Source organism: Triturus cristatus, chromosome 2_1, assembly GCF_964204655.1.
Source record: "Triturus cristatus chromosome 2_1, aTriCri1.1, whole genome shotgun sequence".
Classification (NCBI taxonomy): domain Eukaryota; kingdom Metazoa; phylum Chordata; class Amphibia; order Caudata; family Salamandridae; genus Triturus; species Triturus cristatus.
Window position 1 is genome coordinate 1,029,048,109 of NC_140581.1, and position 18,372 is coordinate 1,029,066,480.

Here is an 18,372-nt window from a genome sequence, read left to right on the forward strand (position 1 = left end):
ACTGGCAGATATTCAAAGTTTGAAGTGCAGGGGCCCGATTCACAGAATTAACTTAAGACAAAATCCTAAACTTACTACTTTTGGTATTCACAGAATGCACTTACTACTTTTGGTATTCACAGAATGGATTTACGACTACTAACTTTACGTCCGCACTCGGGCCGGAAATTCCGTGCCGGTGGCCGGGCTTCCGTGCCGGAGGCGGGGCTTCCGGGCCGGAGGCGGAGCTTCCGGCCCGGAGGTGGAGATTTTGGCCATGGCTAAATCTCCGCCACTGGCCGGAATCCCCACCTCCGGGCCGGAAGCTCTGCCTCCGGCCCGGAGGCGGAATTTCCGGCCCGAGTGCGGACGTAAAGTTAGTAGTCGTAAATCCATTCTGTGAATACCAAAAGTTGTAAGTGCATTCTGTGAATACCAAAAGTAGTAAGTGCATTCTGTGAACACCAAAAGTAGTAAGTTTAGGATTTTGTCTTAAGTTAATTCTGTGAATCGGGCCCCAGGTATTCCATGTCTGTGGACCTGTTCTCTGTGAAGGTGGTGCAGTTTGATGGCTTCGTTGATTCCTCCTCCAAGCTTGTGTTGGTGGTTTTGTCTTGCTATCTTGTATCCGATCGGGAAGGCCATGGCGACGCTGTGTGCCAATGCCAAGGTCAGCCATGTTTTCGTAAGGAAAAATAAGTCAAGGGCATCGTTATCCAGTAGGTCACAGATTTCCGTGGTGTGCTTGCTGTGCAAGTGAGGGTTGAGGACCATGCATGTCAGTTTGTCTTGGAGTGTGTGCTTGCTAGATGGAGTAGGTTGTGCACTGCGTGTTGCCAGTATGGGTACAGGTGGTGCAGTTGCAGTTCGGAGACTGGCGTCTGGGATTGAGAGTCTGGAGGAGCGCTGCTGAGTATTGCTCGGGATCTGTCAGGCCTGGGTTTGTAGTGCTGGATGCAGACAGGCACAGACAGGTTTGCCTTTAGCACTCCAGTGGCGTGCCAGCTATGTGTCCGCTCTGCGACCACACTGTGACCACCATTAAGTATGGGAGGGTTGTGGAGCACAGGATGCGGTCAGGTAAGGAGGGAGGGGATGGGGGAAGTGGCACAATGAGGGCAGGAAAGAGGAGCTTGAGGAGGCACACAGAGACAGGGAAAGCGGGCATATATAACAAAAGCAGAGAAAAAGAGCACTGACAGATTACAAAGGGTGAGAAAGAAGAGGTACAAAAGGTCACAAAAGAGAGAGAGAGATAAAAAGGCAGAGTAGCTCACAGCGAGAGTAAGTGTGAGATAAGAAATGGCACAAAAGGGTGAGAGAATGAGAATAGAAAGATCGCAAAGAGAGAGATGAAAAATGGCACAAGAAGTTACAAACAGTGAGCGAGTGAGACGAAAAGTGGCACTAAAAGATCAGAGAGAGTGAAAGACTGGACAGAGAGGTCAAAAGGAGAGAAATGAAATGACACAAAGAGGTCACAGAAGGTCAGAAAGAGAGAGAAAAAACAGCCCAACGAGGCCACATAGACAAACCAGCATTTGCAATGCAATCGGTCTCGCCTTTGGGACCTTATATGTATTTATCTATGCAGTACATTAGCCTGGGTGCTGAAACATCTACCGTTCTTTAACATGGAGGGAAAGTAAACACCAAACTGTGTGGCACACCAGGTATGGGAGCACACAGAGAGAAATATTGCCTTTCAGCTGGAAATGGAATAGTCCAAAGCTCTGTTTTTAATATAAAATCAGGGCTGTCGGTGGTCATATCACTGAAAATACAAGATTTGAAAAAAATGATTGCCTACCGGTGCTTGTGGAAGACAATTTCTATGGACTGGAATCTAGAGAACTGGTATTTCATTGACTTCTGCTGGTCGTTTTCTATCAAGAAAGTTAAATAGAGGCAGTTGCCATAAAAATAAAAAAAGAAAGTCCCTCACCAGAAAGCAATTCTGGTATTTCACTGACCTTTACTGGTTGTTTTCTATCAACACTGTTAAATAGAGGCAGTTGAACAGAAAAAAAGTTCCCATGTGGAAGCAGACAAGTCCTAGGGCTGATCTCCAGAGCCCACAAAGTACATACACATATAAGTATATAGTAAAGTATATACTAAAGTATAAATAAGAGGTCTTAAATGCTCGACCTAAAAATGGCAGAAGAGGGCACAGAGTGTGAGAGGGAGTGAGATGGAGAAGGACCTCGAGGCACTGGAGCCGGAGCCGGAAGGGCCTCGACCGGTCAGAGGACTGGTCACAGGTAAGTCACGGGGGGCTGAACGTACCTGCTTAATGGGTAGAAGCTCTGCTCTCGTTGCTTTATTCTTGCCGAAATTGAGCCAGTAATCCTAATTTCTCCTTTGAATGTTTCAGAGGCCTGATTATGTGCACAAACACAAGAATGGTGCTAATTTGCACTAGGATTTGGTTTACCTCAATATTACATATTGTAAGCATGCTCTATTTTTCAGCATTTCTTTTTCGGCAATTTAATATTTTGCATCATCAAAGGACTATTCCTGGAACATTATAGTTTTAAAACTGCGTTAAGCCACGAACGACAGTTTTGAGATAGTCATACATTTGAATGAGAAAGCCTTGGTATACATGACCTTTCCGATTACTGTCTTGAAACCAGGAAAGAAAAATATACTTTTTAAGCTTTTTGAATGTGCGAGCACTTGTTCCTCATCACACACCCAGGCTGACTACTAGGCACCCTTCCAAGTAGGAGAGATCAACTGTGTGCCAACTATACGAAAGGCACAGAAAAACCCCAAGATACAATTTACAGACCCCTCCATTCAGTTTCTCCTTCCTTGGCTAGTAGGCAACGTGATGAAATCAATAGTGCCAATCGCACATTTTTGGGCTAACTCCCTTCTGTTATCTTTGTGAGGAGCACCTTCTACAGTGTTTTGAATGCACTGTCAATGTAGACAAACTTGTAATTGTGTCTTGTTTTATTCTAGTGATCGTAAAATAAGTACGGAGTGCGGTCTTCCTCCAAAAAGGCAGAGGAAATGGTTTTTGCTTACCTGGAGGTCTCTACGACCACCTGCCATACCCTAAATAGCCCCCATAAGTATTGAGTATCCCCTCTATCACACATCCACCATCTACTTCTCTCCTTGAGAGAATGCATCTATGAGTGCTCCAAAGAAAGCATTGAATGATCAGATAAAGGGGCTGACTAAATCTTAAATCCGGGAACAAGCTCTTCCCTGAGCACAAAAACAACTGCCTAGATGTGAATAACGCTGGTACCTTGCCGAAAATAAAGAATAATCAAATTCTGGTGGATTCTACTTATACCAAGGATTCTCCAACTCTAGTAGGGTACTCAGATAAATCAGTTTAGGCTCTTGGTTTTACAGTTGCTTGCCATGCAGATCTATCCTTATCGAAAAATGTAGTGTTTCGATCAACATCAAGCACATATGCGTCTTCTAATTCCACTAAAATAGCATTCAAGTGATATAAACTTTCTGAATCATCCATATTTGCTCCATAAAATTAGCATAGGTAATGGTTTAGGCAGAAATGCATCCATAACCTGTTTCTCATTTGTCAGGTTGTAGGCTTTATCAAAATGGCAGTCCCAAGCATTGCTGAATTTTGAGAGGTGGCAATCAATTCTCCTTGAGAGCAATTCTTTTTTCTTTTTCCAAAGTATAATTATCTGTGGCAGAGATTCCGGTAGAGTTATAAAAACTGGCTAATTTTATTTTCCTGTCCAGTCCATTAATGTTCCATCTGACAAATTGTTCCTGAGAGTTGGCCAGAGTCCTCAACGTGACCATGCCAGTCTCCATAAAGCAGCCTCAGAAATGGCCCATTACATTAGACAAATGTCCATAGTACAAGATATGGGGTAATGTTAGCTTTTATATATCATTTTTCTTTATTTGCTCCAACCACCATCTCCATCGCCAAGCTGTGTGTTATCAAGAAGGCTTCTCCTGTACTCCAAGTATCCACCCTTAGAGACTGAACTTGGGGAGAAACATGGCACAAGTATGTGAGACAATGGACATTAGATAAATCGTTCACAACACATTTATTATTGTGAATTTGACTGAATTTGCCCAGTCTTCTTTTAAAAGTTTAGTGCAAACAGTACCTAAACATTTTAAGCTTGCCTGAAAGTTACAGAAAGAGGAAACATTACTATTCTTAAATCTATCAGGACATTTAAGTAGTTTCAAGTCACACCACCTTCTACCGGGAAGAGTCTACAAGAGGCAGACAATATTCTTTCACATACAATACAATATTGTAAAAAAAGTATTAGCACATTCTGGTGAATGTAGATTGACTGACATCTTGAGCTGATACAGCAGCTTGGTTGTTACCAACCTACTCCGCTTAGTTCAAGATTTTACTGGCAACACTGTGCAATGAGTTTGTAATATCAGCCCTTACCAACATAAGCGCCCACTTTGCCTCAGTCAAGGAAACCTCTTCCTCCTCTGAGTCGCAGGTGGTACAATGGTTCCAGAGTAATCTTCCTTCTTCCATGCCTACAAGTTTCCTCAACAATTATGTGTGTTCCTCTACAATGGTTTTAGCTGCATCATGTATTTTCACAATGAATCATGCAGCCAATTCCAGGGTTTGCACAGATCTTACTTTGAATGTCCTTGGTTTGATGATGATTCAAAGAGATAGAGCTTCAATTTGAGATATACCTTCTTCTAAAGAAGGTATCGACAATGGGCCTAGAGATGACACCCCTTCTCTAATGTACCTCAAATAACATGCTAATCATGCAAACAAAAACAACAGATAATAGAAATAAGCTTAAGAAACTGTGAATATTAGGGACAGTGTTAACGCATGAGGAAGCTGCAAGCCAGTCGTTGACGGAAATTTGTAGAATGTCACATTTGGTTAAATGAACATGCAATCAAGCAGAATGTGACAGTAATCTGCGTAATTTTCAACTCTGCTTATTAACATAAGAACAAGAAGAGGTGTTATCTGTGAAAATGAACCCGACTGACATAGGGGAGGCTATTGCCATTCAAGTTTCATACAGAATTGCATAGACATGTAATTCTTATTTAAAGGTGATCAATAACTCTGGGAATTGGGAGCGGCTCCTGTAATGAGAGAAGCTATAATTAGTATCTCTCACAAGTAAGATGAAGATTCCACACCTTGTGGTGCATTGACCAATCTCCCTATTGAGCTGTGATCCCAAGATCCTAGCAACGGTCTGGCTGTCTAGATTACGTAGATTTGTTATTTATTTGGATCAGGAGGATGTACATGAGGACAAAAGATGGGGAAACGTGTTTCAGATCTCTTAGCTTGTATTGATATCACTTAGTCTTATGTGGTGCAGCTCTGTTTTTGCTTTTGCTTTTGTGCAGGCAAACCCACAAATAACCTGTACTCACCCTCTGGTAGCTTGGCACAGAGCAGTCAGACTTAACTTTAGAGTCAATGTGTAAAGAATTTCTGCGAAACATCAGATATTTAAGTAGAGAAAACACGGCACAAAAAGATTCCACACGAGGTTAGAAAAATAGAGCATAATTTAATAAATAAAACAAGAACAGAAAAACAAACATCCAATAAGTAGAACTTGGGATACAGAATTTCAAAGTTTTTAGATAAAAATAATGCCTAGATGCATGAACTACTATTTGGAATATCTGGTAGCGCCAGATAGGGATAAAATCAAAAGTTCAGCACAATACCAAAGGAGGTGGGGGGAGTTGCCAGCTACAAGCACCAAGTTAGGCCCGCTAAACCAAACCCCATTAGTCCTGGTTGTGGAGCACTTGTGTGGATCTGCGTAGAGGAGGCATCGCGCAGCCAAAGTGCGGCGAGACTGTTGTGCCAGGTCCTGATGCATTGACGTCCAGGATCATATCGATGGGGCTTGCAATGTGAAGTATGAAGTTGAGGATGTGAGGTGCAACAGGGGGCGATGTGTCAGTTCTGATGAGTGGTGAAGCTGCGATATGGAGACGCATCATGATTATCGAAGCTGCCATCGACAAGGGTTGTGAGGTTAAGCATTGTGCAGCTGCAGTTTCATAGGCAATGCGTCGGTTCCATTTTCGGGAGGCTGCGGCAATGGAGTCTTTTTCAACGGATCCAATTCCCACAACAGCGGCAATGTGCTGGTTCTGCTCAGCCAAGGAGATGCATCGGTTATGCTTGTGGATGCATCGCTGAGCAGAGGATGCATCGGTTCTGCTGGAGATATACTTTAGGCCCACTCCCAAGGGTCCAGGACTGGGGTGGCACCACTTGGCATGGTGGCAGACTCACAGATGGCAGAGTCTAGGTGCAGAAACAGGTTGGTCGGAAGTCTTTTATATCCCTGAGACCTCAGATCAAGAGGCCAGTCAGCTAACCCATGGAGTCACTCTGTGTTCAAGTGATGCAGGTCCAGTTCATCTCCCCCAGGCAGGAGAGCAGCAGTCCAGAAGGTCAGCAAAGCAAGATTCCAACTAAGCAGCAGTTCAGCAGAGTGACAGTTCTTTTAGCAGCACAACAATCCTTCTACCTGGCAGAGTCTGCACAGGTATAGAAATGTACTGAAGTGGTGGTGTCAGAGGTTCAGTACTTATACACAGTTGTGCCTTTAAAATGTGAAATTGGAGTGACTTTGAAGACATGCCTTTGAAGTGCACACAGGTCCTCCCTTTCTGCCCTTACTCCAGATTCACTATAGGGAGTATGCAGACCTTTGTGTGAGGACAGGACTCAGTTTATCCAGGTGTAAGTGAGAGTGGTTCCAGCTCCTCCCTCCCATCCTGCCAGGATGGGCCTTCAACTCACACCTTATCTCCCATTGTGTGTGGCTGTCAAGGGGTAATACACAAAGACCAACTGTCGCGCACCTGGACGTATAATAAGAGACAGGCAGCAGGCACCCAATGGCTAGAGTAAGAAAATGTCAACTTTCTAAGAGTGGCATATCCAGAATTGCAATTTAAAATCTGTCTTCACTATAAGTTTGGATTTTAAATTGTTATTCCAGAGACACTAAACTTCAAAAGTCTATCTCTTCACCATTGGGAATTACACTTATAAAATATATTAAGGTAATCCCAATGTTATCCTATGGAAGAAATAGGCATCTCAGAAGTGAAATACAAATGTAAGCGTTTTTCACTATTAGGGTATGGAAAACTTAAAAGTGCATGTCCTGTATTACAGTTACGTTGCACCCTGCCCTCTGGGTTGCCCAGGGTCTACCTTCAGGGAAGGTTTATGTCTGGCAAAAGGTTTATGTTGCCAGCTTGATATGGCAGTGTCACTGCACACACAGGCTCTGCAATGGCAGGCCTGAGACATGGTTATGGGCTATGTAAGTGGGTGCCACAATCAATAGACCAGGCCCGCTAGCAGAATTTGATTTACAGGCCCTGGGTACAGGGAGGGTTACTTTAATAGGGACTGATAAGCAAATTAAATATGCCAATTGAGATGAACCAAGGTTACCATGTTTAGGCGAGAGAGCATAAGCACTTTAGCACTGATTAGCAATGGTAAAGTGTACAGAGTTCTTATACCAGCAGAACAAGATAAGAAAAAGCGGAGGAGGAAGGTAAAAGGTTGTGGGTATGACCACCCTCAGGCTGTCAGGTCCAACACAAGGGTATTACCCAGCTGTATCCATTATCCCAATGTATCCTGCGTATGTCAGTATTTAATGAAAGACCTTCTAAGTGCTATTGCATCATAAATTAATATCAAACTGATGTCTTTACCTCCAAATATTGCTCCTTTCAGAGTACGCCCTGTGAGCATCAGCATAGGATCGAAGGCGATCTGGGCACCGGTTGGCGCTACCCCAACAATCACAGTGGTTCCAAATCCATAGTGCGAAGACTGCAGGGCACTGATCTAAAGGAAAACAAAAAGACAGACAGTCACACGGATGAAAATAAATGTTTCATGCTGAACGGGTTCAATCACTTCCAGGGCTGATTTAGGCTTTCCTCCCTCAGAAATCAATAAATCGAGGCTCAATCAGTTGGATGGATTACAATAAAAATTATTATTAATATCACCTTTTAGCAAGAGTCAAAAGAAGCCTGCTTATAAACCTTTAGTACAAGTTTATTGGAACATCAACATTTTGAAAAAGCCTCTCCTGTACAAAGAATCAAGTGCTCTTATTTTAAAAGATCAGAATAATAATGGATAAGAGTGCAAAGGACCATGTAGCTTATTTGATGAAAATAAATTCCAATAAATAATCAGCCAACATTTAAGAAAAAGTATTGAAGAAGACAGAGATCTCCAGTAGATATTCATCTGGGATAGCATCAATGGTCAAGACTTGCTGCAAAAGATCCTACTCCATCCCTGGGACTGTCCAAATCACTCCCTAGATTGCTGCTGTAAACCAGAGACTTGACATTGTGATAGTAATTAACAATAATTTTGCAAAGTTTGTTCTTCTACAACTGTTTAGGTGGAAAGCTACATTAAGGGTATGTGCCCAACATTGTACAAGCCAAGACATGGATTCTGTGCTCATTGTCCTTTATGATTCAAGTTACTCCTCAATGGAGAGGCTCAAAGAGGCCAAAAACTGGCCTGGGGTGCTTGTGTTCCCTTCTTGATGGGACATTGTCTGTCATTTCTGTCTGGACTGATCCTATTGGAGTAGGACGAAGATTGAGTTGTCGTATGGCTGGTCACATCTGGAGGGACATAGTGGATGAGCTGGAATGCAACCAAAGTCATCACCAATGGCTGAGATGAATTCAAGCATTCTAACCATCCCTTTTTGTCTCTGAAGAATAACAGCATTTCATGAGGGGCCATGCTGTAGGAAATTAACATGAGTACTGTAGATTTGAAATCAGCTGCTTTAAAGTGGGGTAAGTATCCACGTAGGGATTCCACTCTATGCTGATAAAAGGCCTCCCTAGCAGTGATTTCTGATGAATCCAACCTGAAAAGTTAGTATTTTTGTCATGCCAGGGGATATACCTTATGTTGCACTCTTCGATTTTTTGTTTTTTTTTAATGCAATGTTCCTCCTATTTTCCAGTACTTCCCACCTCTGTCATCTTCCCTTACCCCTTTTCAAAATGTCCTTCCCTGGGTAGGGATTGCTTGAATTAATCTCATTCACTGGTAATTCATCTGGGCCACAATCTAGGACACCATTTTTCACCAACCATGCCACCTCTGACAGGAACCAGGTTAATGAGAATTAGTCTTGGCCCTGCTCCAATTGGAACAGTCATGCCATAACTGCGAGGCCAGGCTCAATCAAAACACACACAATCAACCCCAGATTGGTTTCAGCCTATGCGGGCCTCTTAAATAAGGTGCAACTTGAGTCCTATGTTTCAGTGAGCACAGAACCCACACCTGTAATCAACTGTCACACTTAGGTCGCTGCATTGAGAAAAGCAAACAAAGAGGATTGCTTATATCAAAATGCATTGATGCTCTCTGAAAGAGACACCCATGTTCTCCAATTTTATTTTTTCAACAATCCCCTTGTGTTTCACTCCTCCAGTGCTTTTGTTTTTAGAGAATTATCCCCCTTTCCTTCAATACCTACTCCTGTCTCCTTCCCACCTTTTCACATTTTCTTCCACGTTGTTCTGCTTTACTGCTTCTAAAGAGAAGGTAGGCCACACTACACTCAATGCCTTTGCACTCTGCTTCTCTGCTCAGTCTTTTCCCAGTTTCTGTCATTAGCACTGATAGATATTGACAAGCTATGCGTCAATCAAAAGTCAGCATTCTACACCAGCATCATAATATCATTTTATGTTTCTGCTTCTCGCACTGCGAGAAAGCAGTTGGGCGACACTCCTCTACCCACATAGAGGAGCAACCTCTGTGTCTAAGGATGGCCATTCCTGTGTATAGGAGAACCAAAAGGAAAATGTTTCATCCAGAAAAAAAACAAATAACATTGACACTCAAAGAGCAATGGAATGGACATTTAGTAGTAGTAAAGTTAGTATTTTGTCTTAAATTAGTATTTTGTCTTAAGTTAGGATTTAGTCTTAAGTTAGTATTTTGTCTTAAGTTAGGATTTTGTCTTAAATTAGCATTTTGTGTTAAATTAGTATTTTGTGTTAAGTTAGGATTTTGTCCTAAGCTAGTATTTTTTCTTAAGTTTTGGTCTTAAGACAAAATACTAACTTAAGACAAAATACTAACTTAAGACAAAATACTAATACACTTGAGTTAAGCGGTGCACATACAAGAGAAGAACCAGTGAAAGAGGATACAGCACATTCTTCAACCACAACATCTTTTTTGTCACCGGTAGCGGAGACCAGTCAACCACAGGGAACAAAACCCGAAGGAAAACAAGTTGAAGTCAAAGAAAAGCCACGACCGAATTTATGGAGCCCAAGAATAACTTAATAATCAATATTTCATCTCACGCATTGACACCTGAGGAATCGAAAGTTTTAAACAAAGGATTGGGATTCGTCCCTACATATGACACTAATCTGCTTGAATGTGAAATTGCCTCCTATAAATTCATGAGGGTGTTGAGGCTATTACATTTTTTAGTAATATTCTACCTCCTAAATCAGAAAATCCCGATGTAGAGTTTCTAGAATTTAAACCCAAATCTAAATTCCAAGCTCCCATCTCGCACAAAGTCCCGGACACATTTTAAGTGTTGGTAAAAAAGATTTACAAAAACTCAACATTAAAAGTTTAAAAAGAGGAAACTTTACATTGAAGGAGAAAAAAAATTATAATCACTTCAAAATAACACAGAAATAGTCATTCAAAAGACAGATAAAGGAGGAGCCATGGTTATCATGGATTGTATCTTTTACATGAAGAAAGTAAATGAGCACTTTGCAGACACTAGTACATACCTCCTCTTGGAGCAAGATCCCACGTACAGAATGATGAAAGTATTGGAAAAAATGATGTTGAGAGCACTAGACATGGGATGGATTACCAACACCACCAAATCATACTTAACAGTTATGAAACGCAGAAGACCTCAGTTATACATGCTTCCTAAGATTCACAAAGATCTCCATAACCCACCATTCAGACCAATTGTAACAGGATGCGGTACCATTTTTGAACCCCTCGGACAATATTTGGATAATTTTCTACAGTCCTTTGTACAAAACTGGAAGTCATATGTGAAGGATACTACAGACTTTCTGTACAAACTGGATTCCATCAAACCTACCAGCAACATTATTTTATGTACGATTGACGTGAAGTCACTTTATACATCGATTCCGCATTCTAGAGGCATGGAAGCAGTGGAATGGGCGTTACTCTGCCAAAGTGACGTTAAAGCTGACAAAGTGTTTCTTTTTGGAACTTTTACAGTTTTGTTAAAACCATTGTTATTTTCAATGGGGATTGTTTTTTTACCTTCAGCTCACAGGAACTTCCATGGGTTTTGCGGGGGCTCCCACATACGCCAATACCTTTATGGCTATGTTTGAGGAAAAGTATGTGTACAATGATCAAGAATGGACAGACAACCTTTTATTGTATTGCCGATATATTGATGATATTTTTATCATCTGGACCAACATGCGAGAGATCTTGGAAGAGAAGATAGCACAATTAAATCTAGTTGATACACATATACAGTTGACTCACAATATCAGTGAAATATCAATATCATTTCTAGATATTCCTATCAAATGGGAAGACAAGGAGATTCATACAGAAATATTCAGACAAGAGACAGACAAATAACGCACTACTGTTTTGAAGTTTTCATACCCAGAATCTAATTTTGAATTTACCATACTCTCAACTGCTAAGAATGAAAAGGATTTGTTCTCTCACCAGTGTACTAGAAGAGAGCATACACATACAGAAACAATACATTGCCAGAGGCTACCCTCCAGAACTTTTGGACAAAGCAATGGCACGTTTGAACACTCTAGATCGCAGAACTCTTCTGATTAATCAACCCAAAAAAGAACAACAACGACAAGTATTTCCACAAGTTCCAACAAAGTTAAAAGGATAATCAACAATAGATGGGAGATACTACAGAATGAGCCGGATTTCAACAATTTGTTTAGAGACAGACCACTATATGCGTACAAGAGGTCCAGAAATCACAAAGAAATGCTAAAGATTACACATTCCAGCACAATTCAAGAATATCATGGCACTAGGAAGTGTCACAATTGAGTAAACTGTAATAATGTCATAGTTGGGAACAAGATGAACCACCCCTATGAGAATGCATAAAACTGCATCCTAATTCAGATTGTAACACAAAAAAATTGATATATGGGATTAAATGTCCCTGTGGACTGTATTATGTAGGAAAAACAGAGCAAAAACTAAAAATGAGGATATCAAAACATAAAAGTACAATAAGAAGACAGAATAGAACCAGTGCTTTAGCACTACACTGGTTAGAAACCAAACACACGATAGCGCAGGTGAAATGTCACATGATAGAAGTTGTGGTACCCACTCCAGGGAAGGACATTACTAGTACCCTAATGCAGAGGGAGATCTTCTGGATCAGGAGACTTGACTCTCAGGATCCAAAAGGTCTGAATGAAAAAGTAGATTTTGGTTGCTTCTTATGATACACTGTGTAGCATTACATTGATTATATTAATGATGTTCTGTATTTAAATGACAAAAAGAGATTTGTATGGACACTATGGATTGTTTGTATTAGGTATCTTTAACTCTGTACTTATAGCTGACAGTTGTTTTTTACATAATGACGTTTGGACACCAATGTTAGACTCACTGTCATGAATATTGGGAAACGCATGATAATGAAGAAATTGCATAGCTTTTCCCAGGGATTGATCCACTGGATTTAAGCATCTTATATTTTTCAGCAGAATGGTATTTATTTCCATAATTGGAGAGTATTCTTTCCCCTGTATATTTTCCTCTTTCATCTCTTTGACCTATCTCACATGGGGCAGGGTGAGGGTTCATTGATATTGGTGACGACACAGGGTCTTTGTTTGGACACTCGGAGAGAATAGGTGGATGTTGGGTCACTAGATCACCTTGTTATTCACAGTATACCTTCCAAAGATGGCACTTATTTGAAGGAGTTTTTATCTTAGTCCATCTTCTACCTTTAAGGTCAGCGTGTGGTGCAATAAAGTCAGGTGGCTGAGGTTAAAGCCAGCACTCACGAGAGAGGAGAATAGGTGGATGATGTGGTATACTGTGTCACTAGTTCACCTCGTATTTCAAAAAACACAATTCCAAGAAGTCAATCTAATGGTTAACAAGTCTCTTCGGGAGGCCGTGGTCCCGGTGTCTTGGAAACAGGCACTAATTCTTCCTCTTCTTAAGAAGCCATCTCTTGACCCGTTGCTACCCGGTAACTATCGTTCTATCTTGCTTCTGCCAAGTTTGGCTAAGGTCTGCGAAAAGGTCGTTACGAATCAACTTACCAATCATGTGGAGGTATCGGGTCTGCTGCACCCAGCACAATCTGGTTTCTGGCCATTGCACAGCACAGAATCGGCATTGCTGGAGGTGTCGGAGGCGATCCAGGAGTGTCTGGACGCCAGTGGGAGAGTAGCTCTAGTCATGCTAGACCTTTCGGCGGCATTCGACACGGTGCCCCACTCCTTACTCCTTGATCGCCTCTCGGAGATAGGCGTTTCCGGGTCTGTGCTGCGCTGGATCAGGTCCTTTCTGGAGGGCCGGTCACAGCAGGTCCGGCTTCCTCCATTTGCCTCAGTGCTTCAGCTGGTGGCCACTGGTGTCTCACAGGGGTCATCCCTTAGTCCCCTTCTTATTAACATCTATGTCACTCCCCTGGTTTATCTAGCGGAATCATTAGGGGCTAAGGTGATGTCCTATGTTGATGACACTCAGCTTCTGTTCTCTTGGGGTAGGGATGATGACTCAGTCCTTGCTGCGAAACACTGCCTATCCTCTGTGTTTCACTGGCTCGCTCAGGCGCAGCTGAAGTGCAATGAGGAGAAGTCTGAGGTCCTCTTATACGGTTCGTTTCCTGCCAACTTCAGAGAGAGACTGTGGCCCCCTGGCTTGCCCCTGCCTAGTGCAGAGAGAAATGCCACAAAAAATCTGGGCATTTGGTTCAATGAAAATTTGAACTTTCCAACACAGGTCAAGAAGCTGGCTGGGACCTGTTTTGGCACCTTGAAGTCACTGAGGAAGTTTCTCCCTCATCTGCCTAGACCTGCCAAAGAAATGGTGGTCCGTTCGTTGATCCTGTCCAGTCTGGACTATGCCAACGCACTCTTTGTGGGTATCCCTGGCTACCTCCTAAAGAAATTGCAAGTAGTCCAAAACTCGGCAGCTAGACTCCTACTGGGTCTGTCAAATAGGTGCACTGGCTCCCAGTGGAGTCTCGGATAACATTTAAAATGCTGACCATTGCTCATAGGGCCCTCTATGGTCTTGGCCACATCTACCTACAGAAGAAATTTGCTTTTTACAACCCAGGGAGACAGCTGTGTTCCTCCTCTCAGTTACTGATGCAGACCCCTAGGTTCAACTGCCAAAGGCTTGGCGGGAGCTCGTTTGTCCGGATAGCTGGCTTGGCCTGGAACGCACTGCCACTGACATTGCGTGGCATCCAGGATCCTATAATCTTCAAGAAAAAACTAAAAACCCTTCTCTTTTAGTTACTGATAGGCTTTAGCTTCCTTTTCCACTGCACGCGCCGGTACACTCTGTTGAGTAGCCGTGCTCACTACAAATAAATATAACATAACATAATAAGATGGCGCTGATTTGAAGGAGTTTTCATCATAGCCCATCTTCTATTTTTATGACCGGCGTGTGGCACGATACAGTCAGGTGGTTGAGGTTAAAGCCAGCACTCACAAGTGAGGAGGTACACACAGTGTCGAGCGGGGGACATCACAGCGCATTAAGATAACGTATAAGATATGACAATGCTCCAGCAGCTTGTAAAGTAAGGAATACGGTGGAATTCTATTGGGAGGAGCATAACTCAAAGAAAAACGGGAATACGAGTGGAAAGAAGACTTTTGAGGTGAGAGTGTGAGTTTTGAGAAAAATAACCCAGAGTGCGTTGCACGAGTTGGTAGATTGACAGGCTGTGACAGGGATGCATGTTTGTCTATTAAAGTGGATGCAGGTGAAGCAGAGTCTAGCAAGTGAGCACGCATAAGAAGAGGACGCGTGACTAACATCGCTGAGAGGTCAGTTGAAAGTTTAAGGCAGAATCCAACAGTTGTTTAAGGTCCAATTGATGGAGATAAATCAACTTGCATACATTGTTTTACAGATTTGGCCGCATGGTGATGCATAGAGTCTGTGGTAGCTTGAGTAGGCACTCTTCAGCTTGGTGAGGCAGGTTTCATTACTATTTGTGTCCACAGCACATTGTTTTTTTTTATGGCAATAGCGTAAGTCGGGATGCTTTCGGTGAGGTTTTTGTGACTATAGTTAACGGGTGACGGGAACTTTGGATCTTTTTATTCTTTCCCCTTGGTAATTTCTTAAGCAATTTTTAAATACCAGATGCTTGTTCAGAAAGCGTCGTTCACTGGGGATATAGAAGGAGAGCGATGCAGTAATTCTTGAAAAATGTCCTTGTGCATTGTAATGTATGACATAATTTATGCTTTTGATATTTTTCAGATTGTTTTCCCCTGAAGAAGGGCTGTGAGCCCGAAATGCATTGGGCGGGCATATAAGAATATTGGATTCAGTGATTACCACTACACGATATAACATTTTGTTATTTGTATTATAACTGATCTGAAGTTATGATGTGTAGAAACATTTTTCATGTATGTTGTTTATGATTTATGTGTTCATCAAATTGAGAAACAAAAAATGAAGGTTTAAGTTCAAAAGGGATTCATGTGTGATTAATTGAGTTTGAGAGTACAATACAGTTGTAAGCGGCAACAGTGCACAGTGGTCAAGTAGCTGATCTTGATTGAAGCAGTTTTGACACCACCCATATTTACTCAGATGTGTATCCATTGAGGGATCATCTGAGACTATGGGAACAATTTATCAATATATTGGTGTTTTGGCAAGGTGAGATCAATACTATTCTTGAGATTAACCCTTGGCTTAACTCTAGAAACCAATCCTTGAGATTCATCTGCAAATATATTAAATAGAAACTACCTTTCCTTGACCTTCTCATATATCCTCTACATGGGACACTGAGGGCACAACTTTAGAGATAGCCTATGAATCAGAACTCAATATTATCTTATAAGATTTTTCATACAAAAGCTTTAAAGATAATCTCCCCATAGGCCAGTTCCTCCAGATCAGGTGTAACTGTTCACAAGTGTCCAGATTCAAGGAACATACACACCATTTAACCATACAGTTGGTCCAGAGAGATTACCCAAGTGATCTAGTGAGAAAAGCATCAAAATGAGCAAGGAACAACATTCATTCTGCCCTTCTTGAAACAAGACCTAAGCACACCTCAGATAGACTTGTCTGTGTCAGTACATTTTGCAGCCTATTCACTACTGGCACATCGTGAATATGGTTAAGCTTTCTTTACAAAAATCATTGTTTGTATTCAAACGGATCGAGATTCTGAAGTACAAACTAGTACACACTAGACCTTTGTCCTCATGATCACAGGTACAGGAGACATTGTGGACATTACTTCCTGTCAAGGGGATATTTTCCATGTGCGGTATGTTGCTACACCATACATATTACACATCTTGAACTGGGATTATTCACTCTCTGGGAACTGCGGCAACATACTAATTGTAATAGTGGCAAACTCATACATATGATCATGTGCCCCCATGGCCTTCACTAGATAGGCAGAGCAACAAGGAAGATCAAGATACACATTAGGGAACACCGCAGTGAAGTTCCACCTGTGGGTTGAATGACAACATTCCTTGGACAAACTTGCCATAGGTGGTTGTAATCATTCTTATCTCTTGACTATCCTGGCTGCTTCTTTGCTTTGATTTTTACTGTATCTGTAAGGAGGAATGACAATGAAAATGTTCAAGACAGAGTGCCTTTACTATCTCCCTAACATGAATAACAACTAGACTCAGCCCTGTGTTTGTTGTCAGGTTAACCTGGAGTGGAAGCAGTATACCAGACTACAGTGGGTAATAGCTTGTTTTATGTGATTTCACTTTTGGTTTCATACGTATGCATGGCACAGCTTTGCACTCTTCTTAGCTCACCCACACCTTAGGTTCTCATAGGGCAGTTTGAACATCCAAGAGCTCCTCCTACTTCAGGAATTGTATCCCACACCATAAGTGATTGTGCCTTGAGGAGGAACCCTATTAAAAACCATGCCACCTCAGGGTGGGTGAGGGTTCTCGTCGTAACAAAGGTTTTCTACTCTTTCTGCAGAAACACTGATTTACAGAAAGCCTCTCTACATTCAACCCAGTTTCTAGGTGCTACACCAGGGTACAATGTTGTGATTTTTTTATGTCTGTGGGAGTCTGTACATGCTGGTCTTAAACAGGGCCAGACTGGGAACCAAAACTGGCCCTGGCAAACAGCTCAACCGGCCCCCTGGGAGGAGGGGGGTGCTAGTTGGAAGCACCACTCCTGTCTCACCACTGCGCTTTTGTTACAGGGGGCCGATATTACAGCTATATTGCAAAACCGGCCCATTGTAACAAAGACGCCCTCCCAGGGGTCTAAATCCAGGCCCTAATCTGGCAGGCCCACCAGGAAAACGCCTGGTGCCTGCTACGGCCAGTCAGGTCCCGGTCTTAAAATACTCCCTGGTGTTTTGTGTTATTTGATCTCATGTCTGTAGGTGTTCAAAAGGCACTATTCCATTCACATCCACATATCTTCTAATGTAGATAAGCCTTCATCGTCCCATTTTTTAAACCTTCAGTTTCACCCATGGTATTGATCTTGTACCTAGCCATAAGAGTGTCTTGGGATGTAGTCTTTTTATCCAACCCATTTCTCTATTTAATCCGTGTCAGTCATGTAAATACCACTGTATTGGAGGTCGGGGGGATTCCACTATCCATCTTTCCTGCATCACATGTATGTATCATTTCTTACCCAGCCCCAAATGATCCATCCCCTATGCCAACTCATTGAGTGGCACATTGGCCCATTCATTGATAATGCTAAAGTGAGCGGCTTCATAATATTTCCAAATGTTGGGGAGGCCAATTGCCCCTTCATAAATCAATTGCTGTAATGTGGATAGTGGAATCCTTAGTGTGCCACTCACCCATATAAGTGTTCTTATCAGTAGGTCTATTTGCCAGAAAATGTGTCAGATATGTTACAAGGGCTATTTTGTAATATGTATATAAATCAGGGCAGTTCAATCATTTTGAATATCACAGCTCTCCCTAAATTAGAGATTGGTTGAGCACTCCAATGTGGTATGTCCCTCTCCAGTTTAGCTAGAAATCAGTATAGATTCTCTTCCTAATGTGTCTTGACATCTCTAGAGA

The 18,372-nt window shown here is 42.1% G+C and overlaps 1 protein-coding gene across 1 annotated transcript in view; it reads right to left on the reverse strand.

The window, feature by feature from the left end:
• LOC146866270 (alcohol dehydrogenase 1-like) overlaps positions 1–18,372 on the reverse strand; it is a 300,864-nt gene that overhangs the window by 51,108 nt on the left and 231,384 nt on the right. The window contains exon 7 of the mRNA XM_085635173.1: positions 7,720–7,855. Within this exon, the coding sequence (XP_085491299.1) occupies positions 7,720–7,855 (136 nt within the window). The remainder of the gene's footprint in view (positions 1–7,719; positions 7,856–18,372) is intronic.